We start from the raw sequence: 27797 nt of genomic DNA on the forward strand, positions 1-27797 counted from the left end.
AAGAACAGGCCTAGAAGACCATGTGTCTCCAGAGAAAAATGGAAGCTAGAGAGCGTTTTGACGTGTACTCTGGGAACGCAAACGTTCAATGACCTGACCCCTTGTTTAGAGATCCCGCCATGCAGTCATGGGACGTGAGGCTGCTCAAGTGGAAGTGAAGGGGGCCGGGAGCCCACTTTGGGTCCTGATGGGGAGACACAGCCCAAGTAGGCAGATGAGCTCGGGAAGCTGCCATCACAGCGGCCTGACAGCTGGGGAGAAGCCCCTCTGCGGAACATGGGTAATGAGGACAACCCGGGAATCCACGACAGACCTCGTATGGTAATTAACTGAACAGGGCACTGGACTCCAACCTTAGCTGCCAGGCAAGAAGCCCGATCCTGCACAGAACCCCATCTCACCCTTCGAGAGAAGAAAGGTGACTGGCCAACCCCCGTCAGCCACCTGCTGGCCTGTGTGAAGGCAGGATGCATGACACTGAACACAGCTGCAAGCAAGAAAGGAAACGCAAGATCCACGGGCACCCCAGCCATGCAGCGGGTCACAGCAGGGGTTCCTGTGGCTGCTGAGGAGGAACACAGAGACGGGAAAACCCTCAGTGAAAACAGCAGCCCAGGCTGTCTGGTCACTTTTCAGTTTGGGCAGATTACTCCCTGGAGTGAGAACAGAACACGTTCCCTAAATAACTATAAGGCAAGATGCTCAGCGCCAGCCCTGAGGGGGAGTGTCTAGTCTCCACCCCTCCCCAGCCACACCTCTATACAGGAACACCTTAGACTGACAAAAGTAGAGTAATATATTTTATTTAATTAAAATAGATTAAAAAACAGGCTGTGTAAAAGAATTAGGATTCTCAATAATTTACTATTATTTACACTAGCAAATGTGGGTCGTTAGTAGACACTGGGAGAGACAAACGGGCAGGACGCAGACCCTCCCCCAGGACCCAGGGAGCCCGCGGAGACTCAGGCTCCCTCCTGATCTGTCCTCTCGGGGCACTATGGCAGCCGCACCAGTGAAGCTGGGTGGACAGCAGAGGGGCGAGCCTCAGACGGCCCGGGGACCACTCTGGAGGCTGCAGGGATGCGGGCGGGCCAGGCAGGAATTCTGTTCCTCTTGAGGAGAATCATTGCCTCTCAGTCTGGGCTCAATGGGCCCCTGACCCCGGGGCCCCACTCCCCATTCACGACTAACCTTCTGTAAACACTCCCTTAGGCTGACACAAAGCCCAGAGTTTCCAGATAGAAGATGAAAAACAGAAACGAAAGCCACATATCCTGGTTCCCAGGGAAATCCGGATTACCTAACATGCCCTGCCCACGGGTCCAGAACCTGGCAACTCATCAAAATCGCCCCAAAGTGTTTTGTGCGCTTGTGGTGTGAGGGAACGGTGGGGAGGGAGGGGAGGCCAGCGATCCTGGGCCACGGTACCAAGAGGAAGGCTCCTCCCCAGGAAGCAGTGACAGCGAAGGAGGACCCAGGAGAGGCCCTGGGGGTCCTGCAGGCACTTGCGGCTCCACACACGGTGGGGAGCGAGTCTCAGGAACGCAGAAACAGGCTGGTTGCGCCAGTGGAGATGGAAGGCCACTCCGAAGCAGCAGGCCATGTGGGGACTCCCATGACCTGATCTGGCTACTGGAAACCTTGGGGTCAGCCCTGACCCTGGAGACCCCTGCTGTGCCACTCACAGGACACAGGACACGCGGGCCTCCTGGGTGCAGGCTGCCGGGTGCGGCCTGGGAGCAGAGCCCGGCTGGCCCCTGCAGGCACCGCCAGACCGAGGCCCGGGACAGAAGCTCTGGCCTTTGGAGCTGGTGCAGTGGACAGCAGCAGAAGCAGCAGTCGAGGGCTGCAGATGTGGGGCCCACTGGCGATTCAATCCAAAATGTCCGTCTCAAAGGGGACCAGGTGGTAATAGGACAGGTTGGTGACATAAGCTGCTGGGTCATCGCCATCCTCCAGTTCTGAGGTAAACTCACTGCCGTTCTCAAACCTGAAACGGGAAAAGACAGAGGTGAGGGCTGGAGCTGCTCACTGACCCTTGACCCCACCAAAGTGGAGAAAGAAAGGGCAAAAGGTCATTGGCAGGAGGGCACTTAGGGATCAACGCCAAGCACAACGGAAGGGCTTTCCAGGATGCGGTCACACTGCGCAGGCCCAGTGGACGCACGGTCTCGTCAGTGTGCATTTAGGAAGGACGTGATTACACGTTAGGTGAAATGAACCCAATGCCAAACTGTCATGGCTCCGGCTTCCAGGGCCTCAGAGGCTGCTCTCCATGCTCATTGCCCATCATTTACTGAGGCGCTCATTGCTTCATTCACAGGGTGATTCCTTCTCTCTAGGGGCGGCTGTGTGTCGAGTCTGGGACACACCTGAACAAGCCAGGCAGGGCCTGTCTTTGGGAGCAGACACCTCCCTGTGCTGGCCCTGCAGACAACGGCAGAGATGGGCGGGAAGCTACTGCACCCGCTCACCCCCCAACTGCCCCCTGTGCGCTGACGAGGGGGCTGGCGCAGGGGCAGGCAGAGGGCCGGCAGGGGTCAGCGGAGGGAGGGTTCCTTTGGGGGGTGGGCACCCTAGTTTGGGTCCATGTATTCAGTGAGGGGAGTTTACACGGGGGAGGGGAGGCAGGAAGAGCTCAGGGAATAACACGTACCCCAAATGTAAGGTGACACAAATATCTTCCTGGTCTTGATTCCCCCATGAACTGAAAACATCTCCACCCCGTCTAACCCAGACGTGGCCTCCTAAGCTAGAAAAGACTCCAAATTTTTAAAAATGCATAACAGAGAGAGAAATGTGCTTTTTCCGTTTTCCTTGACTGAGCATCAGTCTGAACAAAATAGGCCAGTGGGGTGGGGAAGGAACTGCTCTCCCAGGATGGGGGGAGCCCTTGGGCCCCAGCGCCCATGTTCCTGCCTTGATTCCTGGCGTTCAAAGTGTCGCTGACCAGTCAACAGTTGTCGGAGCTCAACTACACCTAGAAAGCTCTGGAGTGACGGAAAAGGACACAAACTGACCAGCAGCCCAGCAACGAGCGTCTGACTGGGCTTCCCCAGCCAGGGAGCCGCCAGAGGCAGCGCCGCCCCTGCATCAAGAGCGCACAGTGAGAATCCCACTGACTCCAAACGCGCTCCAAGGGGCACGCTTCCTCCAGGTCCAGGCTGCAGGTTCAAAGTCGAGCATGAGCTGATCACGGCTTTGAAACTGGACAGAAACGGCCAGAGGTGGGTCTCCCTTTAACTCCACAGTGAGGCGTGTGTGTGGAGATGCAGGGGCCTTGACATCTGTGCCCTCAGGAGAGAGCTCAGGGCCCAACTCCCCTCCCCATGCTCCCTGCCCTGGTGGCACCAGGTTGCCGAGAAAGACAAGGAACTGTGGACAGAAAAGTGTGTGCAGCCTGCGAGGCAGCGGGTCTCACGGAGACAAGACCAGCTCTCCAACTTTACACAGGCTGTTACATCTCTTCCCTCAGCCAGCGCTGGCCTGAAACCACAGGGGTCTCGCGGGTGTGGGGCAAGGCTCAAGGCGGGCAAGGGCCAGGCCAAATGCACCGCAGATGGCTTCCTGCCCCTGCTCCTCCTCCTGTCCTCGGATCAGATGACCCTGAGACCCTAGGGGGGAAAGGGCAGCTAGGATGCTTAGGAAACGCGTCACCAGGCTGAGTCCAGGGTCCTCATCCATCCCCCACAACCCTCGGCAGGCTTGGCAAATACCTCTGCTCCTGAGCTGTGGGGACAGTGTGGGGGCTCGCCTCAGCACTGGGGTGGACGTCTCGGAGCCTGGTGACCCCTCCAGCCAGCCAGGATCTTCCCCAGGCAGAAACCTCGCTGTCCACTGACCCATATCGCCGTCCGGCACACTCCCATTCCCCGAGTGCAGGGGGTCTGTGGTCCTGGGTGCTGGTCCCTGCCCTCCCCAGGGACAGCATGGGGACTGCCTGCTCGGCTCCGTGGCACATGTCCTGACGGCAGGCCCGAGAGCACTGAATTCACAGCCTCGAGGCCAGTTACCCTTGAGTACCTCTGAGGACAGCTGCGGCCAGGAAGTGAAGCCTCCGGCTACTTAAGGGTCATCTCTCCATGACCTGGCCCCGTCGCCTCCCCGCCCCCTCCTGACAGCCCTGAGGAGTGTGCACACAGATGGCTCCTGAAGGACAGACAGCAGCAGGCCTCGCTCGCTGCCCTCGATCAGATGCCCAGTGGGCTGCCGGCCAAGTCAGCAATCCTCTGACTGCTCCCAAGCGCGTAGGGGCGACGGGTCTCGGTGGGGCTTTCCTGGGGTCGCAGAGGTATTCCCCTGCTTGCTCTCCCGGCCTGCAGGCGGCCAGGAGCAGGCAGCTGTGCACCAAGGATGTCTCCCCGTCCACACAGAGCCCCGGCTCGAGGGGAACTTGTGCTTCCATCCCGGCTTTCTCTCCGCGTGTCTCTCAGCAAAACTGTTCACAGTGGAACTGACTTCTCAAGTCTGACCTCATGCCAGGCTGCAGAAGGCCCCTCGAGGCCTCGTGGAGAGGTAAAGGGTCTGAGAAGACTGGGAGCCAGAGCCAGGACCTGCAGCAACTGGTGACGAGGCAGAGTCTGCCTGTCTTCTCCACCAAGACCAGCAACCCCTCCCACGAGGTAAAGGACTTCTCCTTCCAGTCGCCATTTAACACACATCGACCTTGCACTGCCACGTGCCAGCCCGTGTTAGCACGGAGGACCCTTGGGTCATGAACGACTGAGCTATCTGGACACACATGACGGGTACGGCGCCACATGGAGTCACAGCAGGGCAGCATTTCAGAGGTGGGCCGGCCCTCCGCCTTGCCAGCACATCCATACACCCCCGTTTCATGACTCCTCCACTGTGAAAGCTTCTGTGCCATCCACCTAAGGGACACCTAAGAAACTGAGCAAGTGGGGGCTGCTGGCTGGGGCTCGCTCCACGGGCCGAGAGGCTCCCACCGAGCTTCAACACAGAGTGGGGTCCAGCACAGGAGGCTCGAGCTGCCTGCCGGAGCCCAGGCACACCCTGGGGTCATGCCCTGGCCCGCAGCTGACTGGCCCAGATGTGTGTCCAGGCACGTGGGTCTGTCTTCGTCCATTTTTATTTGTGGCTGATTGGGTGGCGTGGGACATGGGACTAAGGAGGCCCCTTGATCCCTGGGTTATGCTGCTCATGTGCCACAGGGAGACTGCACATTCAGAGCTGCACACTTGGCGTCTGAGTTTTTCACAAGGACCTGCAAGGGCGTCTTGGTCCCCCGTGAGGATAAGAGAAGCGGGGAGGTCAGTCACTTCCCGACGCTCACACAGCCAGCAAGAGCCCTGGGCTGGGCCTCGACAGTCACAGAAGCCGCCGTGTGACATCCCCTCAAGCTGCCGCCTGATGCCTCCCAAGGAGACGACCCGGAAGTGCCCCAAGGATGAGGGCGGCTGTGCCTCATGGGGCCTAGGGTTCGGGCTTTCCTGGAGCACTTCTCATGGTCAGAAGTGTTCCTCTCAGAGGGAGGAAGACCGGAGAAGGCAGTGGCGTGTGGCTGTCCCACCTTCACTCATCAGACACGTCCTCCCTCCCTCGAAACAGTGCAGCCCGCTGGGCCAGGCGCTGCCGTGAGCCACACGGAGCCCACCTGGGCATCAGGAGAACTTCAGCCCTGCGATGTGAGGCTGATGTGCAGGTGGCACTTCTCCCCTCCCAGGAGAACAGGCCCTTTGAGCCAGGAGGCTTGTGGCCCCCACAGCCCTCAGCGCCCGGCACAGACCAGTCCCTGAAGGCTGGCCACCTCTCCTCAAGGCCCCTTGCAGCCGTCACTCAGCCGGAGGAACTCTGCTCCCACAGGTTTAAGAATCGAGGTGTCACTCCTCTAGGAAAGGCTGACACCCTAAATCAGTATCCAAATACCGATGGGGGCTCGGCGTTCCGGCCATATCTGTCTCCTTGCTACAGAGTCCCTGAAGTGAAGCCCCTGGCACCCACCGACAGCTCGGGGTCCTTCTATAAAACTATGCAAATCACTGTACTTACAGATGCTCAGCTGGGTCCACAGCCAGGCGCTGGTCTTTTCCGTTTGGTATACTGTGGTCAATAACGATTGTTTCTGTATTTGCTAAACAAAATCCATTGGACCTCATGATTTCTGGAAACGAAAGGAGTAAGGTAACTATTCAGAAGGGGTCAGATTTTAAAGTTGTGAGGTTTGTACCGATCTCCCTACTTCCCTCTCCACTCCTGCCCCCCTGCTCCCCTACTTTAAGAGAATGCTCTGCTCCCCCAAGGCCCAGTCTGGAGTGCTGCCACACAGATTCAGGAGGCACAGGAGCCACACCTGCTGACCCATGCAGGCCGAGAGGCGCATCTCTCCCCACGGCAGGATGCTTCGGCTATCCGAGCGCCCTCCCCACACGCCCTTCCCCATGGGTTCAAAGCTGGGCTGAAAGGGTACTGGGCTCGCGTCTATCAGTCTGAGTTGCGTCTAGGTCCCTCGCACACTGCCATGGGGCTTTGCATAGGTTACCCCATCTTCTAAGCTCCCACTCGTGTCTGAGACACAGGGGATATAACACCATCGACACCCTGGGTTGCTGGGAGGATCAAATGAGATCAGCATGCATTTTAAACCAAATGGGTGACTTCACTTTTGTACTTTATATAATTCTGTATATAAACTGATAATCTAATGAAAAGCATGAATGGTGGTAATTTAAAAAGACCAACAAGAAAATGTCTTCGTATGTCTACGTGGGCTCTGTGGTGTTAGCTTTCAAGGGTGGAAGTCTGGTGCTCATGCAGTGCTGGAAGAGGTGGGACCTGGGTGCCTGAGAGTGTGGCAGCTGAAACTCCCAGGTTGGGAACTTGGACCCCGCAGCTCAGCCCAAAAAGGAGAGCCATGACCCTGGGACTCAGCATCCTCAACTGGAAAATTCCACAATTGTATGGGATTATCTCCAGGGATCCTTCCAAATCTAAAGTCCCATGACTCCCCGTTCTACCATGCCCTCTGGCCCATTTAAGTATAAGTAGCAAGTGCAGCTCGACCCACTTCTAACATCTGGTGTAGCTTTCATTTCTATTTCCCGAGCAGACGACAGACACTCCAAGAACAGATCTGGAGCCATGACACTCCTCCCAGGTGTTGCCGTTCTGCAGCTCCCTGAGAGGCTGCTCAGCTCCTGACCTCAGCTCTCAGTCAGCTCACGCTGTGACCCTTGTTTGTCCTCCCAGGTCAGGCCCTCTACTTACTCATCTTAAAAAACATGCTTAAAATACACTCCAAATTCCTGGTGCATTCTCAGATCCAAAGGATTATTACCCTTCATTCAGGGCCTGACACACGGGGACACACAGCTCACTCGAGCCCGTCCTCGCCTCCCTATGCAGATCAGGCGACAGGCACACTCCTCCCGGCCTCTCAGTGGGCATCTGACGCTACGGCAGTCTGTGGGGCTGTCTTCTTTACTTTATCTCTTACATTTTACCACAATTTAGATTATTTTATTCCCATGTATGGATTGTCATTTTTTATAATGAAATTAATCTTCTGCTTATTTTTAATCTTTCTAGGTATTTGGTTCTCAGTTCTTGGAATTTCTCTCCATATGAAGAGAATTAGGGAAATTACACAAAAATGAAGAGAGAAAAACGGAAGATTTCCTCCTCACCCCACAGGATTAAAATGACTGTTCATCAACCAAACTTGCCAAGTAACTGCTGAAATTTCCACTTGACTTTCTGGAGAAATGACAGCTCATGTTTCATTGGTCTTTCAGCTGCACCAGCCCAGTTAGTCACCCTCTGTGTGACATGAGCACACGCTGTCTCCTGCCCTGCCCTCCCTGGTGGAGCCCCCAGGCCCCTCTTCCCTGATGGAGAACCAGCACGGAGGGCCTGCTGTGACAAGAAGGAGCAGAGAACCAACGAGAAGTCAGAGCCTGGACCCTCCGGGGTGGACGACATTTCCAGTGCAAGAAAGACAAAGAGAAGATGTTCACTGAAGCCTGAGTGGACAGACAGACTCTGAAGCTGACCCACCTGAAGGGAAGAGAAAGATGCCCTCGCCTCTCGGATTAAAATGCAGGCAGCACAGAACCACTTTCTTTAATGCTGTCAAAACTGACTCAGCTCTGTCCGTCTCAGGGAGCACATTGGACCTCAGTGGACCGCAGTGCAGCCTGCCCACAGCCCCAGCCCCCTTCTCCCACCCCTTTGCCAAGGAATTAGGGGAAAACCCTACAAGTGAAAACAAATGTCAGTGCCGCCAAACATTTGTGAATGTTATGAAGAGATGCCTTACATAGCAACTTTCTAATCTTCTGTAAATGTGAAGTTTGGAGCTCTAGAAAATGGAATCTTTACCAGCCCCCAAAACAGACTCGTAACAAATCATTCCTTAATCGTCTATGCAAAGAAGCCTCTGTGCACAGAAATGTGGTCTAATGGTTTGCAAGGCCAGCTGGGCCCTCGAGGAAACTCCAGTTCTGCCATGCATGCCTGGGGAACAGGTCACTTCTGGCTCAGTTTCTTCATCTGTAAAATGAGAATAACAGTACCCATCCTGAAGAGGACAGGTGTAGATTAAATGAGATGGTCTTTGTATGGAACCTAACAAATGCAGGAAGCTCAATAAATGGTAGTTATTACTATCATTGTTGCTAATGTCTTCCTATCTGTTGCAACATGCAAATGAAAAGAACCGAAGGAAATGTTACAATGACAGAAAAACTATACCATCTGAAGCCCATTTCCAGCATACTTAAAATGTGAATTTTTAGAAGTCAGTTTAATATCTATAGGAAAAATCACTCATGAATTTATTTACTTTAATCACATACATGACTGATTCTATGAAATAGCCCATTTTCAGGCTACTTTTTTACATTCATATTTTTTTCACATGAAGAGTCCTGCTTTGCCACCTCATTTTTTTTAACTTTTTATTTTGAACTAATTTTAGAATTATAGAAAAGTTGCAAAAACAGAATAGAGTCCTCACATATCCCTCACCAGCTTCCCGTCATGTTCACATTTTACATAACCACACTACCACGAGCAAATGCAGGAAATTAACATTGGCACCACACTACCAGCTAACTCCTCCCTCCCTCCAGTCTCACCAGCTTTTCCACCACTGTCCCTTTTTCTGTTCCACACCCAACCAGGACCCCTTGTTGCATTAAGTTGTTGTGTCTCAGTCTCCTAGACCTCTGACAGTTCCTCAGTCTTTCCTCAACTCTCAGGACCTAACACTTTCGAAGAGGGCTGGTGAGTTACTTCATCAATATTTGTCTGACGTTTTCGCGTGCTTCAACTGAGGCAGGGCTCCTGCAGTGACACTGTTCGCTTGGTGCATCATATCAGGGGAGGGTATGTGACATCCACAGGCCTGACTGCAGGCATGTTGGTCTGGATCACCTGGGTAAGGCGGTATCTGCTGGGTCTCCAAAGTAAGGTTACTCTCTTTGTCTTTCTAGTTAAAAAATATCTTGGGGGAGATCTGCTGAGACCGTGCAATTCCTGTTTCTCCTCAAACTCCTGCGCACCAAGCTTAGCACCTACGGGTTGGTCTCTTCTGCAACACTCACTGCTCCGGAGTCTGCCAAGGGGTGATTTTGTGTCTTTAAACTGCAGCCGGCCCACATGCCACCGTCCCTTCAGCTCATTAATCCTTATGCTCCTTTTCTCCGCAGACGGTTAGTCCCGACCCCGGAGCATGCGCAGTGCAGCCTTCCTCCGTGTCGACCGCCCCCCTCGCATCATCTTTTCACTGTACCCCAACAGCAGGACGAAACCCAACGCAATGCCTTTTCATTGCCTGGCTAACTGAAGCGTTATCCCTGCAGGGTGAAGATTAAGGCTGAGATTGTACAGAGGCCTGGTTAATGAAAAATGAAATTATAGTTCACTTCCAGGCCCCATAAACCCAAACAATCAGAATTTTGTGGCTGATATCGATTAGTCCGAGCAGCCAGATCAAGGCTGATGTTTATTCTTCCTCTGAAACTGCACAGACACAGCCATGGGACAGAAAACTAAATGTACGTTTTCTTAGATTTGATAAGCATTTAAACTGAGATGGGACAAAGAATGCTGAAGGTTGTATTGGGCCAGGCACCACCAACCAACGAGGCCACATACTTCGGGACGGCCCTCGCTGGAGCGCCAGTGCGCAGGATCCTCACGCCGCGGGCCCCTCGCGCCATCTAGTGGCAGCAGCCTCAACGTGTGAAAGAACAGGCAGCGCGTGCAGAGGCGGACGAGTGCGAAGAGCGGCCTCTGGCAGCAAAGGGTGTCAGTCCCGTCCCCCAGGGCACCAGCTCCCTAAGCGCCACGCCAGCAGCTCAAGAAGGCATTAAGACATCTGAGGGGCGAGGAGGCGAGCTGTGAGGTCACAGCAAGCGAGGGCGTTTTCACGAAGGAATGGAACTCAGCAGGACAGGAGCGGACGTGGAGGCGGGGTTGTGTGAACAGGAAGAAGATGGGAGGCCCCACACAGGCCGAGCCCAGCCCAGAGGAGGCTGAGGGTCGGGGTGGAGGGTTCTGGGGTGATCAGACCAGAAAGCTGGAGTGAGCCAGACTCTGCTGTGCCTGGAATGCCTAGGCACTTCCGCTTTATCCTGAGTGTAAGGTTTTGAGAAATCAATGAGCCCAAGAAGTCAGAGTCCTGGATGACCGACGTTGGTACTCAGGGTCAGTCCCGGGGACAGGGGAAGGTTGACAGAAAGATGGGTGATGTCCTCAGGCCGTGGGGTGCTCTTCAGATCCTGAAGCTCAGAGCTGGGACCCCCAAATCCAGCAACATCCCAAATGTGGGACCAAGGCTGAACAACACGGCTTGCCCGCGTGTGGACTAGTTCTTCAAAGGGATGGTGGTGCCCTGGTAAATAATAGTTTCACTAAAAAATAATTTTGAATTTACCACAGTTCCTTGTCTTTCTTCACTCAGTGAATAACCAAGGACACCTTACATCTCACAGGAACACCCCTCACCACTTGCACATCTGCACACTAATTTATGTTGGGAAGCACCCATTCAGTGAGGGCTGGCTGGTGCTGGAGCAAAGACGGGAAGGGTGGGAGACTCCAAAGGGAGACCCCTAGACTTGGTGCCTAATGGATTAGAGCAGAGGAAGAGGAGGAAAGCCCGGGAGGCAGAGGAGCTCAGCTCTGGAAGGGTGCCTGAGGCTCTCCACCAGCCGGCCACCTCTGCAGGCACGCATGTGACAGGCCTCCGGCCTTTGCACCCAGGCCTGAAGCTTGAGGCAACAGATTTGCTGCAGACTTGCAATTGACGTTTACTAACCCCACTGCTGGGCAGCCCCGGCTGTTACAAAGTGTCCTGTGCTGAGCCAAAGTCGGCTGCAGTTACTTCCACACACTGCCATGTCGACGACGAGCATGACACCCAGGATGACCTGAGCTCCTGGCTGCCTCAAGGAGGTTGTGACCCCTGCCTTCCCAGGTCTGGACGCAAGGCCTCACTGATGCTCAGGTACGGTAGCCAGGTAAAGCCTCTGTCCTCAGTCCTCGCCAAAAGGCACTGAGAAAGCATTTACAACCTCAGCATGGGACTCGACGCTTATCCCTGTTAAATGTCATCTCATTACTTCCAGCCCTTTAGGATAAACACGGGGCATGTGTTCACCAAGTCACTGATAAAAACAGGACAGTAAGACAGAGGGCTGGGGATGGTCCAGGTTGTTGCATTCTAGGAGTTATTCGATCAGAAGCAACTCCATGCAGCTCGAGTCTGTCCCTTTTGCATTCTGGGGCCTCCAGGGTCAACCTGAAGCAAGAGTCTAGCTCCTGCCACCACACGAGGCCCTGAAAGGATTCTGCTGCTCTATGCTCTCATATCTGCTCAAAACAGCAAGAAATAAAGCAACACAGAAACTCCAGAGCTGGGACTCCCACTCAGGACCAAGAACAGAGGCTTGCCCGCATTCCTGTGGACAGCACGCAAAACCCAACCCAACTGACATAGGGCTCCAGAGCCCTCACTGAGCCCTGAGAGCCTCAGGTCCACGGACATCCCACCAGGATAAAGGACTGCCATCTTCCTGCCTATGGAGAGGGCTCCGGATACCACGTGCCAGCCAAGGAGGCCTCCCAAACTCCCCTGCTCTGCTTTCTGAGGACACACAGGAAGCTGTCTTGGGTAGATGTCCAAAGTGGCAGACACAGAAAGGTTCTGGAAAACCCAGCCCTCCCCCTACACCTGCCCATCACGCTCACCTGAGATTTTCACCGGACTTTGAAAGCTGGGTTGAATTTTATGTACGTTGTCATTTTTTAACACCTGATCCAGAGGAGATCTTTCAAAGAAGGTGAGCACGACTTCTGACCTAGAATACTGGGAAGAAAGACGCTCGTTACTAAAATTCAATCCTGCCGCAAGGTGGCCCGTCTGACGCCCAGCCCGAGAGTTCAGACCCCCCGCAGGGCTGACCACACAGTGGGGCTGTGATGGCCAACACTGTTCCTTTATCTGTGGCCCCATGTGGCTGAAATGCAAGGTCCGAGGGACAGACAGGAGGGGTTAATGGCAAGAGCGGCTAGTTTGTCTGAGTTCTTGGTACGTGCCAGTGTTTCGCACACATCCCCCTTCACTCTTCAATAAACTTTCCTGAATCACAGATGAGGGAGTGGAAGCTCCGGAGATAAGCAGACCCCCTCGACCCCAGTCCAGCTTCTCAGTCGATACTCCACATGAGGCCAGCAAGCTTCGTTTAAAGGCCGCCCACCTAGGTCACCGTGAATGCTGCCCTCGGCTCCCACGTGCCCTCTTCTAAAACACCCTCGGCAAGACCAGTGGCTTCTGAGCGGAGGAAGAAAGCAAAGACCACCATGGCAGACGGGCCACAGCCTCCCTGCTCCAGCCTGCCTGGCCCCTCACCTCCACCTTTTCCCCAGGGAGCAAAAGCGGAGCCACTTCCGCCACCCACAGCCTGCACCTCCAGGGAGGGGGAGCAGGTCAGTCACGTGGAAGCCACAGCACGTGCCCCCAGCTCCCAGCCCGGCAGCCCTGCGGGGACCGACCTTACACGGCATGCCGATGATGGTCTTCAGCAGCTTCTCCACCTCGTTCAGCCTGGTCTCTATATCGTGGGCCTCCTTTATGGCAACCAGTCCTAGAATTGAGACAGAAATGCCTAAGTCAGAAAAGCAGACCAGGAAATGTGCTTCTACATTAAATACAAGACAACAGGCACCCCACGACGAGGAGGGCCTCCCCCCGTGTCACCCTCCACGAAAGAGTCTGGGAACATTAACTCAGCCTCGTGTGTGCACAGCCATACTCTGGAAGCCCTGCTCACAACCTCCGCCTAAGCTTCAATAACCCGATGAACGATTTACTTGTGTGCTGGAGTGGAAGTTGTCCTTCCAAAAGGAGAGGTCTGGCAGGCTGGGTACAGCGGAATGAGTGGGGCAGGCAGGCATAAGCCATAGCTAGACCGAAAAAGCCCCCTCTGAGCAGCTCCATAAACACTGGGGACACAGCCAGAGCTCAGCTGGGGACCACTCATACCCCGCCAGTGTGGTGGCTGCAGCCAGGGGAGGTGGCCCAGGACCCAGCCACCTCCAATGATACAGCAGAAGGACTTGCTCTGCTGGCAGTGGAGCCCATATTTAGACAAGTCATTTAAATGCAGGTTTGGAAGGGAAAAAATCTGATCTTCACCCGGAGAAAACCAAAGTGGGCATGACCCAGGACGCTTTTCAGGAATCTGAGCCTCTGTCCTTGTCACAGTTACCAGAAGTCCTGGGTGGCTGCTGGAAAGGGCAGTCTTGTGTTTTTAAAATGCTCTCGCATGGAGATGCGGGGTGCGCTTCTGTCTCCCCAGGAGCAGCACAGAACGAAGATCCTCCCACCAGTTTCTACGCATTAGCTTCCAGCGATGAGAAATGAGGTCGTAAGGACCCGGCCTCTGCCCCAGACTCCATGTGGCTCAGGATGACTGTCCCTGTGAGCTGTGACCAAACCACAAAGGCTGAAATCCCACAACTATCATCAGCTGCTGAATCTAGGTTTTTCATAAGTTCTGGTTTCATTTTGTTTTACAGGAAAAAGAGTTGTTCATTTTTCAGGCAACTCACTGACTGAGTCTACATAAGCGACAAAACTAATCTCCTAAAGTCCATGACAGAAATGAAGAGGCCCAGAGCATGTGGTCCCTGGAAACCAGGGGCGCCCCCAGACACAGGGCGAGGGCATTTCTGAAGGCCTGGTTATAGCGGGTTACAGTGGGGGACCCTTCATGATGTCACCTGGAGTCGCGAACAACTTCTGGTCAAGGCCAGAAATTGTTGCCTTGACTCCCTAAAGCACAGGCCACCTTAGGGGCAGGCGACCCTGCTCGACAGTGGGGCTCCTGGGCCTGCCCGACTCCTCAGACACACAGGCCCCGGTGGCCCGTCAGCACTGTTCAGGGAGCAGGAGTTCTAAAGGTGGCTGGGTGGGCCATGGCTCACCCCAGGGAAACCCCGGGCCTCTGTCCATGAGCCCATGCACATACCTCAGCACAACGCGCTGGCTGTCACAAGGGAAAGGGACCCCGCCACCTTCTCCCCTCTCTCCCAGGTGGCCCAGGGCCCCCACACCAACCTGCAGGTTGGGGGAAGGAGGGAGAAGAAGGAAGAAAGCACCAGAGTGTCAGATCCTCTGGATGCCTCTTCCCCAGGTCCTGAATTCTTTGCCTAGAATTTCAGATACACACACACACACACACACACACACAAAGGCACGCGTGCTGCTCTTTGCACCAAAATGCTGATTTCCTGCTTGCTACAGAGATGTCTACGGAGGGAAAGAGGAGGATCAAAATCCTCTGAAAGTGGTTTTTAAAGAGAGGAGTTATACAGATCATCCCACGAGCGCTTCTTTATTCTAAGATGAGCAGAACTATTATTGCAGTCCAGCTTTACTACAGCCAGAAGATGAGTTTTAAGTCAGTCACGTCTATGACACAGCAGCTGCATTTTCATGTTCCGTACGTCCGTCTGTAGGAAGACTGGCCTTTTGCATGGTCAATGCATACGACACATTTATACCCATTTTACAGGATATAAAGCATAATTTAACAATCTCAAATGAGTATACAGGCTTATAATTCTTGTATCTTTGCTGCAATGACAGATTTTTGGTTATACCTTTGATTTAATTAATGTCCAGCCCATGGACTGGTGCATAACCTCCAAGGGTAAGACTTAGATAAATACGTTCTGCCCTATACTGATCTTTCCGGGGAGCCAGACTCAGCAAATAAAACACAGGACACCTAGCTAAAATTGCATTTCAGATAAACTATGAATATTGCAATAGTGTGGAAGGACTCACACTAAAAAATTATTCATTGTTTATCTGAAATTCAAACCCGACTTAGTGTCCTGTATTTTATCTGGCAACTCCATCTTCTACATGACTCGTTTTCCACAATGAAGTGGAGAAAGACAACTACATGTGGGCCTCAGAAACGGTACCGGTATTCTGGCTCGGTGCAGGCCCTCCCGGATGGGACCCGGCCCACCTCCCTGCACTGTGCCCTGCGACTCGGCCCACCCTCACGCCAACCCCGAGGAACTGGTCTATGCTACCCAGACCCAATCCGCTGGGGCGGCGCCGCCCACGAGGAAGGGCTCCACCAACTCCCCCGGATCCCTAAGGGTGGGCGCCGTCCACTGTGCAGCCTTCCCACACCCGGGATGGGACCAGTCTGCCTCTGGGCTCCTCCGCGCCCTTCACCGCTCGCCACTGCACCTGCTCCTTCACCTGAGGGTGGCCCCGAGTCCACAGGTGACCCTGAGGCAGAGGTGCCTCCGCTCCTCTCGCCATCACCAGTTTTCAGCACAGAGCCTGACACGAGCAGGGCATGCAGTGTTTAAAGTTGACACAGGGGCTGGCGGGTGGCGCAGCGGTTAAGTTCCCACGTTCTGCTTCGGGGGCCGGGGGTTCGTGGGCCCGGATCCCGGGTGTGGACATGGCACCGCTTGTCAAAACCCATGCTGTGGCAGGTATCCCACATATAAAGCAGAGGAAGATGGGCACGACGTTAGCTCAGGGCCAGTCTTCCTCAGCAAAAAGAGGAGGATTGGCAGTAGTTAGCTCAGGGCTGATCTTTGTCAAATAAATAAATAAATAAGTAAAATAAAGTTGACACCGGAGCACGGAGTCAAGAAGTCGCTCTCTCCGGGGGGCGCGCTCCATCCTGCCCGCAGGGTGCTGGCCCTGCTTCATGCTCCCCCGCATCACACTCAGCCAGACCCCAGCCAGAATCTTCCGCTTGGCTGGCTCTGGGTCACAGGCCGCACAGGAGAGCTGCCCGGGGACAAAGTGGCAGAAGTGTGCCGAGTCACGGGCTTGCCGGTTTGCTCCCATCCGTGGAGCAGAAGCTCACGGCTTCCTTGCGCCTGTCTCGTGTCCTGAACCGCAGCCCGCGGTACCCTAGGAAACGCGAACACGCTTCACAACCAGCGGAGGTGAGGACCTGTAAACGCGCAGGGAGGATGCTGGGACCCCTCCCTGCAAGAACAGGCATGACGGGTGATCGCTTTTCAAGCTCTGGCTTTTAGTTGGGGCACTTTTTTATCATGGACTTCCCCATCACGGGTCCCTGAGTGACGAGCTGGCGATCTGGATCAACTTTTTTGAGGTGCTGTCCTCCTTTCTCTGAGGAAACCCACCCCCGGGAACGTCCAGGATCGCTGGCCTCCTCCCTACGAGGAGCCTCAGCTAGTCAAAGGCAGAGACCGGGGAAGTGATGGGCTCAGCCGAACTTACCGAAGCCCCACAGCGGCAGGACTGGGCGGACCGATGCCGCCGCCGCGCCCCCGGACTACGAGCCCAGCGCTGGGACCATCACACACCGCAGGCCCCCGGCGCAGGCCCCCCGCGCCAGCGGAGCCCCCAGCACCCAGACGAGGGCAGGAAGGAGTCACTGCTCCCCAGGTGGCTTCCAACTGCCTGTCCCTCTTAAAACCCAACCTTCACATTTCTCTTCTCTCCTGGGCCCCGGATATCGCCCTCCTTCAATTGTTTTTAAGTGTTTCCCATGAAATGGTGGGTACATTAAATGTGTTGGGAAAATATTTTAAAAAGACAAACAAAACCAAAACTGCCGTCTGGGGCCACAGTGCAGAAGTGAAATAAAACTTCATTTTAAAATTCCTAATTGTTTCATACACTCGGGTTCCTCCGGCCAGGTTTCTCAATTTCACAACAGGTGGAAACCTTAAACTCCTGCTAGTGAACCCAAAATTATTATGATTCTCAAAAGGATAGAGCACTGAAAGGTGAAGTGTGGGCAGAACCCACATTTGGGACATTGCGCTATTTTTCAGGGACAGATGACAAGAACTATGAGTCCGCAAAGTACTGGTACCCCAAACTAATTACATGCATTAGGGTTGCTTTTTATCCTATCTTGTATTTACCCTTGGTGACCGAAGAACTTTGGCTCTTAATGGTCAGTATAGCTTTCCAAATATCAATTGTTTACAGTAAATAACAATTTTAAACCTTATTTTCAAAAATGTGCTTAAATACAATAATTTAGGATTATCTAAAACTTTTCAGTTTATATTCCCAATATTGTTGATGGAATGAGAATTCTGTGGGGATCTTGTTTGACTCATTTTTACTATCTGAGATCATAATAATAAAAACTACAAGTAGAAAATGATTGTGAATTTGCACAGTTGAACAGAAAAACTCAAACCTCTCTTGGTTATGAGACTGTCGTTCCAGGACTGACCAGCAGGGGATGCTCGCACTCTGCAGAAGCCATGGATTCGGTCCAGTCAGGACTATAGGAAGGGACAATCCTCCACTAACCACATTCAAACACTTCCATCCGGAAGTTGACTCAGAAGACTTCATTGCCCCCGGAAATTTCTCTAATTTCCAATAAAGCATAATCACTAATATAACATCAACTTTAAGAATTTCCTCTATACAACTTGTGATGTGAAAATTTTAACCAGAGTTAGCCCAAAACAGTAAAAAATTTGAAAGCAAAGGATTGATACCATGATTGTATATAAATCTCAGTGTGCCAATTTCACAGACATTTGGGGGCTAAAAATCAGCCAAGAGCAGCTGGGGTGCCCTTTCTTTCTAAACTAGTTTAGCCATGAAAACTGAGAACACAACACGTTTTTCTGTGAGTTTCAGGATCGGCTTCTTTACGCAAACACAAACACCTGGTGCCTTCCTGGAAGGCAGACTGAGCCTGCTGCTGGTGAGGGCACACAGAAACAACCACTCCCTGATCTCAGGACCCTGCGCCCAAAGCCCCTGCTGTCTGGGGGTCTGGGCTGAACACCTAGGCTCCTGTCGCAGGATGCCCCCCCAGACGGCCCGCAGTCTCAGGCTAACGTCAGTGCCTTCTGCAGCTGCAGTTCTGGAAAGGATGACAAGGTGCTGTTGGGTAGATTGGGAAGGAAGACTGTCCTTTACAAAGCGCACTGAGGAGTGTCCATTACCCAAGAACACAAGTCTCTTAAGAGGGGACTCACGCGACAGCGCCCTCGGGAAACTGTGAACTTTCAATAACAAGTCCAATAACAAGTGACATTTAAAGAATTCCTTTTCCCTGTAACACACGTGTCCATGAACACGCTCAACAGAGAAGCAGGTCGCGTGGGTGAGGTGACGGATGCGGGGTCACCTTGTAGGCAGAAGAGATACAGTCTTTAAAGTTCAAGAATAGTACAAATTTTGGAAAGAAAACATTTTAAATTTTCTAGGAAAACTTGCAATACTTACTTCCTAAGTACCTGTTTTCTAAATAGGTAGTCAACATGTAAGTAGGAGTAAGAAACGATGGGCCTGACAAAACTGAGTGGGTTATTCTCTGTACACTTAGGCACCCCAACGGCAGTCCTAACTCCCTGGAGACACAGCAGCTGTACGCCATGCAAGTCTCGCGTGCTTCCATCTGCGGGGTCCCACACAGCACTGACGGAAGAACAGAAACCCCGTCTGCCCCTCGCTCCCACCCTGTTACACACAAGGCGGTGCGCAGCGGGGTCCCGCCCCTCCATCGGCCGCCCTCGCTCAGGGATGCTCACACCACACTGTAAGAGCTGGGAATGCTGATTGACACTAATTTCTCCTCTGCATTTTCCAGGAATAAAAAGCAGGACAGGGAAAGTAGGAGGAGCCGGAAGAGGGAGAGACAAAATACTGCTTCCTGAGGACCCAAGAAGGGGCAAAGCGAAGACGGGCTTCCCACCTGTAAGATGCTCCCTTGAGTGGCTATGTTATTTTATCAGCGTGAGAAGATAAGTGTTTGACTGAAACGTCCTGATCTTTACTGCAAGCTTCCCTTACTCCTTCTCTGGGCCTCTTCTTTCTTCTCTCCCACTAAAAGCAGAATTCCCTTACTAAACTTCACACTTAACATGTCTAAGAAGCCATTCACTTAGCCAGAGGTATCACGACATACCACCCCGTTCTAGGCTCTCACAGGAAGCACTTTGCATCCACCAGTCCCCAAGTACTGCCTGCACCCCTGCCCTGTGCCAGGCACCCCATCAGCTGTTGGGGGTACCGTGGCCGACAGGACAGGCAGGACCCTGCCTCCCCAGTGCTTTCATGCTAGCCAGGAGCATGGACATGAGGCGAACACTGGCCACAAAGAGTGGGGTGTCACCTGGGAGGCTAGGAGGACTCCCAGCAGGGGACCCTCCCTCACCAGGGTAGGAGGCCTGAAGGCTGAGCAGATACAAGGGTGTGAGGGAGGGAGGAGGGGAACGGAGTGGGATCAGGAAGAGTGGGGGCCCTAAGGAGGCCTGGATGGCGAGGGCAGGGGTGGGGAGGGCTGAGATGAGCAGGGCCTTACAAACCACCTTAAGGGGTTGGCCCATGGGGGGCAGAGGGGAGTCATGGCTTCCCATGTAGGCTCTAGGCGCGAGAACTCCGCCCACTTGGCACCTCTCTCTCTTACGTAATACAAACACCAGCCCCAGGACTCCACAGTAACCTGCCCCTTGTGAAGCTGCCCCCAGCACAGTCCTTGACCCACATCAAGCACCAAATTCTAGTTTCTGGACCAGTGAAGCCACAGGCCTGGTCTGCAGGGGCCCCACTGAGGTCATGGTGGTGACCCCCTTCTCGGGCTCTCTCTGTAGCCTGGGCATGGGCTGTCACCATCCTTACCTCCCCAGGGCAGGAGGACAGCGGGCACACCTGGAGAAGGCGCTGTCAGGGGCAGCAGGCTGCACACCTGTCTGGAGGACTTTCGGTGAAGGGACTGTGTGTTCGAGAGCAAAGGGCAGGAGCTCCGGGGTCACATGGGCCTGAGCCCAAAGCCCACAGCTCCCACGTGTCCAGCACGGTGCTGGGCACTTTGTGGATATCACTGCTTCAGTACCCACAAGAGCCCGGCCATGCAGGTATCATTACTGCTATGTTATGGATCACGCACCTGGGGCCTGAGGAACTGAGCAACCAGCCTGAAGTCAGCTGGCAAGGAGCAGGTGACAGAGCCCAGATCTGAATCCTCACCTTCCACAGCCAGTGCTTTCAGCCGCTCTGCCTGACCCCTCCCACTGTGACCTTGTGTCCCCAGATGGGTCACCCAGTCTCGCAAGGCCTCATTTTTCTCCTGCGGGAAACAGGGTGGGTTTGCGGTGGGATTAGGAGATGCTGTATGTAAAAGTCTTAAATACACGTTCATTCCTTCTCTCCTCCCTTCCCAGCCTGTCCAATTGCTGCTCATCACATTTTTCCTTCTGATTCTAAGTTACACATCAGCAAAGGATGATTAAGATGTTTTGTTCTTAAAACAAGTATGAGGTAAAACTTGCCAGCAAAACGGCCCTGTGGTTGTGTCCACTGTCATGACTCCACTCAGGCAGGGGTAAGAAGCGGGGTGGACCGAGGTGTCTGGAGAATAACATCGCAGCATAAGGGTCTGCGCTCCCACGTGACACGCCTGTGCCACCTCCGAAGCCTGACCAGCAAAGAGTGGGGCACAGACCCCTCCGCCCTACTTCCTCTCTGCCCCTCCCATCAAGGAGGGGCACCGGGTGGAGGTGGGGGGACTTCTTGGGCCTGTTCTGGGACAAGAGGACCATCTTTGTAGGGGTGACAAGCAAAAGCGGCCAGCGGATACCTACTGTCACCAAGAAAGTAAAAGTGAGTGAAAATACCAACAAAAACAGATTTCAGTGGGAGAGCGCTGCCAACCACTGCTAACAGTGGACTCTCCTATTGGCTTTCTCCGCTTCGCTCCAGCAGCTGCTCCCAGAGCCAGCACTCCCGCCCGATGCTGCACGCAGATGACATGGCCTGGGGTGTGTTATTGATGCCACGTGGGTAAAATGCACATGGGGTTCATGACCCACCACTCCTCTCTTCAGCCTCCTGAATCCCACCCCGTGAGCACCGTGCGGCTTCAAGCTGTGCTTCTTGGAGAAGTGGCTAGCTTATCATGTCGCCGCCATCTGAGTAGTGTGCAGGGCTCTACCACCTTTCACCGGCACTTTGACTCCGCCCTTGACTTGACTGTTTAGATGCAGAAACACCTTTCCCTTTTGGGAAAAGGTTTGTTAAAACAGACGGAGGGAAACATGAGGCCCAGACTTCTTTTAAAACGGGAAGGAGACCCAAGTCCCAGGCCTAGTCCAGGGCAGCCAGGATGCTACCAGTGGGTTCACAGTGCCTCTGATCCAGAAGCAGAACCAAGGTTCTCCTTTGAAATTTGGCGGAAAGTAACCATGACCTAGAAGCAAGCAACTGAACCGCCTCTGTAAGGGCCCAGTTGCAGCCTCTCTGGCTGAGAGCTTGGATCAGGTCACCTGGGCCGTGTCTGTTGTACCCCCCACCCGCCCGCCTTGCACAGGGTGAGGTCTAATGGGATGAGATCACTCAACCACAAACCAAGGCATGTGGCAACTTACAAGGAAGAAGAGGACAGCAGACAGAAGGAAGAGAGAGGAAGAGCAGGCTGCACGAGGTGGACGGTCGGCACTGGACCGGACTAGCAGCACATGCTGCCCTGGGCTGTGGGAAAAGCACGGCAGCCCGGAGACCTGTACTCGTAGGAGACTCAAAAACAGATCTGCGAGTCAGAAAGAGCCCCTCAGATCCCCCTGTGAGGTGAAAACAGCCCGTTAGAAGGGGCAGGATGCCCAGAGATGATGCTACGCATTGGGGGGCCTGTGTCCGGGGTGGAGGCAGGCCCACCGGGCACCTCAGGCAGGGCCCATCAGGCAGGGCGGGCACGGGCTCTGCACCCCTCACCCGCTGCCTGGGATCCTGTGGCCTCTGCTCTTTTTTCAGCCACTTTCACTAAGAAGGTTGACTCAGCGGCTCTGTGGTTCGTCCCCCGCATCGGTGGCATCCTCCCCCTTGTTTCTTGGTAGCGCAGGGTCCGTCCACGTGGGAGCAGGTGGGCAGGCTCCGGCCTGGGAGTGAGCACGCGTCTTCCTAGAGCGGTCAGGGCAGAGGCAGCCTGGCGGCGGATCCGTGTCCAGGCCATTCTGGTGACAGCCTGGATCCCTCCCTCCCGTTCCTCGGATCTCAAACCTCAGACGGTGGGCGAGTGTGCAGGAGGATGGACATCCTCGGTGACAAAGGTGGCAGGACGTCCTCAGGTCTCGGACCTCGGACGGCGAGAGAACGCACAGGTAGACAAATGTCCTCAAAGAGAAAGGCAGACGGACAGGCCACCAGCACCACTCGTAGGCTCTCCAGGACAGTCCTTGTTTGGAGAAAAGGCTCCAACGTGGCATTCACAGCCGGGCCCCTGCACCAGCTCCTCCAGGCCCCCTCAGTGAACGGCGTCCCACGTCTCAGGCTGAAGGCCCTGCTGTCGGCCCTGACGCTCCTTTACACGCCCGTGTGGTCTCCCAGTAATCCTGTGGTCTCCCTTCCAGACACATCGGTGTCTGACCACTTCTCACGCCTGCTCAGCCACAGCTGGGGACCGCCAGTACCTCTCCCTGCTCTCCCTGCCCCTCCAGTCTTTCTCAGCATAGCAGCCAGAGTGTGCTCAGATCAAGTTACTCCTCCACTCAAAGCATCTCTGAATAAGAGCCCAAATCTGAGCCAGATCTGCCCACTCCTTGCCTCCGTGACCGTCTACTACTCATCACTTCCTTCTCGCCACAAGGGCCTCCTCACCACTTAGAGCCGCCAGGCACACGTGGCCTCAGGGCCTTTGCACTTGCTCTTGCCTCTGACTGGAAAGCTCTTTCTTCCCCAGATATCAACCTGGCTTGTTCTCCCTTCCTTCAGGTCTCTACTCAAAGGTCACTTCCTCTGAGACCTTCCCCCCACCCCCCGACAGTCAACCCCTCCCCTGGGTCCTCTGCCCCTACAAGTCACAGCCCCTTTCTTCACTTACTTTCTTTTTCTCCTGAACGTTTACCACTAACATATTTTCCACTTGTCTTGTTTATTATTGGATTTCTCCCAACCAGAACGTGAAAACCATGAGGCAAAGATTTTGGTGTCTGTTTTGTTCATTGATGTGCCCCCAGCACCTAGAACAGTGGCTGGCACATGACAGGCATTCAGCAGGTACTTGCTGAATGAATGAATGAATGAGTGAACAACCAAATGTTGATTTCACAGTAACCAAGAACCAAAGAGCAGCTGCCTACTTTGGAAACAGAACCTATTGCTGTGGTGGTGACCAGGACAGCTCAGCCCTCCCAAGGCCCGAAATAGATGCCACCAAAAAGGATCAAGACAGTCCAGGAGCCCCAAACAGTCCATGGAGAATTCTGCATGTTTATGTTTTAATGGTGGACCTTCCTGGATGTGAGAGGTGTCCTAGGTAGGAGCCCTCGGCCACGGTCTGGTCAGGAAACCCTGAGCCACGTTAAGTACCGCACCGAGGCCACTTACGTGAAAGATGGCCCCACAGGGTCTGAGTGGGGAAAAGGTAGAAAGGGGACACCTTGGTGACCCAGAGATAACATCCGCAGGAAGCAGCTATCGCCATCCCCTAGGGTTGGGCCACAAGAAAGGAAGAGGTGGGGCCATCAGATCCAGATGAAGAGGGCAGGATGAGAGGCCAGGATTCCAAGGAGAAAGCAGAGAGGACAGACTCAGGCCAAGTCCTGAGGCCGGCCTCGCCCAGACAGAAGGCCAGAGAGGTGAGCTGGGAGCACCGCGCCTCCGCCCCACATGGGGCGTAAAGGCCTCCACACAGGTGTCACTGAAGCCCACAAGACCCGGACGGCGGCCACGCCTGACAACAGCGTGTGCAGCAGGAGAAAAGCACATCGTCCCCATGCAGACGTTCTCCCACTGCAACACTCGAGGGACTAGGAAAAGGGCTCAGCACCCCTTTAACTGCCTGTACACTCAAAACGCAACAGCAGGCATGGCTTTCACCACCGAAGGCATCCGTGAGACGTTTACAGGGGCTCCCAGTCGGCTGCCAGCACGAGCAGTGACCCCAGACTTCCTCACCAGCACTCCAGTGAGACCGGGGAACACACGCCTAACCCAGCCCAGAAACATTTCAGTGAATTTAAACTGAGGGAGTCTGACAAGGATCCCATGACAAAAACTGGCATTGCCAACGCCACACACATTGGTTGCCTTTTGTATTTACAGTTCGCATATCCAACCTTCCTATGCAAATAACAAATCTGCGTGGAAATAAGGTGGAATCTTTTTGGACAGGACCGTGATGTATTTTACTTAGCAAACAATTTCCCTGGACTTAAAAGGATCTAAGAAATGAGAAGGACTTCGCCCGGGATGTACAACAAGATGCAGGTGGTGCTGGCGGAGGGACCAGTGTGCCTGTGTGCAGACAATCAAGACTAGAACCTCTGTTCTGATCAAGGTCACCCCTCCTGGGAGCGCTGGGCCGGCCCTTGCAGGAGGTCTGTGCTGCACAGGACCCCAGCCGAGACGGCGCCAATGGTTCCACCACGGGCTGCTGGAAAGTCCCTGACACCCACCCACTGGTCCTCATCCTAACCGCCCCGACACCCCTGCCACCACCACCGCGTCTAATGCCTATTTCTTGCGTCCCCCCTTGAGACACTTGAAAGCAGCCATCGTAGCCCTTCTGAGCCATCTTTTCTCCCTGGCGATGATCATCTTCCTAAACCTTCCTCACTTACAGGTGGTCCACTGTTCCGAGGCAGTCTCTGTGTGTCTACACCTCACGAATCCAGAACCGACCCAACACAACTCCCATAAGCACAGGAGGGACAGAGCCAGGGCGTGTGCAAGGCAGGCGGGTCCCGCACCTCCCTTCCGCTCCAGCTAAGGTGTGTTCACTACCATGTCCCAGAGCAACTAAAGCCAAACCCTGCTCCCCACTAGCTGTACCCGAGGCAGAAGCAGCTGATGCTGAGGGCAATCACCACAGTGAGCATTTACGGAGGGCTCACCATTGCTAGACACCCTACTGTGCATTTTAATCCTCCTATGCACAAAGGCAGGCAATCCCTACTATGTCACAGCGGAGGAGTGACACGGGGAGCTGATGCCAAGGCGTCGGGCTGGGCCCACAGCTGAGCTGGGCCAGCTGACCCGAGTGAGACCTAGATGGGAGTGGGCGCAGGCACTCCGCCAGTTCTCTGGGGCTCCAATTTTTTATGGCCCACCTTGTTCCAAAAAGGATGTAAGTCATTGAATAAAGCCCTGTTCCTTCATCTAAGCTTTCCTGATTTGGGCACTCATTTGTTACATTAAAAAAAACAACATACACGCCCAAATAGCAAATCCAAGGAAAACCGCTGCCATGCTTGAAATAATACTAAACTATCCCCAGAAAGGCTATAAACGTGAGAATCGGGATCAAAGAGAGAAGCCGGAAGGGCAGGCCTTCCCACTCAGGGCCTGCAGGCTCTCTGGCTTTGGGAGCCTTTCCAAACCATGTGTCTGCCAGAGGATGTGTCACCAGAACTGAGCTAATTATCCCTGTAATTCACACGCTGGGGTGGGGGCTATCACCAGGGGGTAGAAGAGGTTATCTCAAGACCTCAGGCAGAATGCAGCTAAGGAGACCTGCCCCGCCCCCCTCAGCTTCAGTAAATGCCCCCAAAGGGGCCGCCAAGGCTCTGCTTAGAGGCTGCAGAGAGCAAGGCTTCTCGATGAAGTGGCACCGACTCCAAGAGCTGCAGGTGGTCACACACTGCGCAGAGGGGGGAGCCTGCTCAGAAGCCCTGCAGACTTCCTGGTCCCCCCTGCCCCCACCTCTCCTCCGGCCGGCCCAGGCTCCCCACCGGGCGTCCAATCCCTCCCGTCACTCCAGCCTCTCTGGCTTCCTCCCCTCTTCCAGCCTCCTGTCTGCCGGGCCTGCAAAGGGCAGCCCGTGGGATGGGCGTCAGCTGGGCGGTAAGAAATGGGAAGCCACAGTGGTTCGCTGAAAACTCGAGTCCCCGCAAGCCAGGACCAGTCACAAGGCCACAGAGGAGGCGGCTGCAGTTAATCCAAACCGAATGTGGACCCAGCCCTGGGTGGGGACCTGGGCTCTCCCTCGGCGGCCCCTCCCGAGGAGTGACAGAAGGCTGCGTGGCATCTCGCGCTCAGGCTTCTCCGTCACCCGAGAAGATAAGAGGCACGGCTGCCAGACACGACGCGACCCCCAACCGGACGCTGTCGTTAGCTCTTCCCAAACGGTTCCCCAGTCCCCTCCTGCCGCCGTCTGGGCAGGGCGGGGAGGGAGGCGGCCACCACTCCCGAGCAGGGGCTGGTGCTGAGCGACCTGGGGGCCGCCCGGACTCTGGCCGCCGCACAGGTACTGGTCAGCGACTCGTCGTCGGTGACGGTCAGGGCGCGCGTCCCGCCGATCTCGGCCGGGAGGGCCTCGGGACTCCAGGGGCCGACTCCTCGTCCTCCCACCACCGCCGCCCTGGGCATCCCTCCTCTGGGGCGGAGGGTCCAAGTGTGTCCTGTCCCGTGCCGCAATCGTGGTTTAATCAACTTCCCCTGCGTTCCCCTCCTCCCTTTACTGCACTTCAGAACGACCTGGCAACCCTGCCTCCCCCAAGACCCCACCGGGGGCCCCCCGCCCCGGCCCCGAACCTTGCCGCAGCGGGGCGCGTGCCAGCTCGGGCCGGTCCTCGGGGAAGGCGTCGCGGAGGCGCTGCCACAGGCGGCCCAGGTCGGCGAAGCTGCGGTGCAGGTAGAGCACGCTGCGGTCCGACCACTCGGTGCGGATCTCGAAGAACTCCTCCTCGTCGCCGCGCCGGCTGACGATGAGCCTGCGGATGCCGTTCACCCAGCAGCCGCGCACGAACATGTTCACGAGCGAGGTGCCCTCAAACACCGCCGAGGCCATGCCGCGGGCCGCGCATCCCCCGCCGCGGGGCGCCCCCCGCCCCGCCCCCGCCCGCCGGCAGGAGGCGCGTCCGGCCGGGCCGGGCTCTGCCGGGGGCTGACCGGAGCCGGAGTCGGGCAGGGGCTGTCTGGAGCCGGGGCCGGGCCGGGCTCTGCCGGGGGCTGTCCGGAGCCGAGGCCGGGCCGGGCTCTGCCGGGACCGGGGCCTGTCCGCGGGCTGTCAGGGCCCGGGGTCCGTCGGGTCTGCCCCGGGCGCCGCGCACTCCGCCAAAGCGCGGCGACGAGTCGACCGGCGCGGCCGGGCGGTGGCTTTATAAGGCACTTCCCATCGCGGGCGGCGCGGCCGCCGACGTGAGGCCGCGGCCGGTCCGCCCTCCTCCCGCCTCCGGGGAGAGGACGCGCCGCCGGCCGCGCGGAGGGAGGGCCTGGCCGCCGCGCCCGGGCCCCCGCCCCCGAGCGCGCGCTGCTGGCGCCGCGGGGACCCCGGGCCGCCGGAGCGGGGCCGAAACCCGAGCGCTGGGCCCGCCTCCGCGCCCGCCCGCCCGCCGGCCTG

At 55.4% G+C, this 27797-nt stretch overlaps 1 protein-coding gene across 1 annotated transcript; it reads right to left on the bottom strand.

Moving 5' to 3' along the window:
• Window positions 1-787: 787 nt before the first annotated feature.
• On the bottom strand, window positions 788-27531 carry PXDC1 (PX domain containing 1). Its single transcript, XM_008540279.2, has 5 exons — window positions 26990-27531; window positions 13024-13115; window positions 12220-12337; window positions 6016-6127; window positions 788-1993 (listed from the first exon to the last, which is right to left on the bottom strand). The coding sequence occupies exons 1-5, from the start codon at window positions 27243-27245 to the stop codon at window positions 1876-1878; spliced, it is 696 nt and encodes a 231-aa protein (XP_008538501.2). The 5' UTR covers window positions 27246-27531; the 3' UTR covers window positions 788-1875.
• Window positions 27532-27797: the final 266 nt, after the last annotated feature.

The sequence above is a fragment of the Equus przewalskii genome, chromosome 19 (assembly GCF_037783145.1).
Source record: "Equus przewalskii isolate Varuska chromosome 19, EquPr2, whole genome shotgun sequence".
In the NCBI taxonomy this organism is placed as follows: Eukaryota; Metazoa; Chordata; class Mammalia; order Perissodactyla; family Equidae; genus Equus; species Equus przewalskii.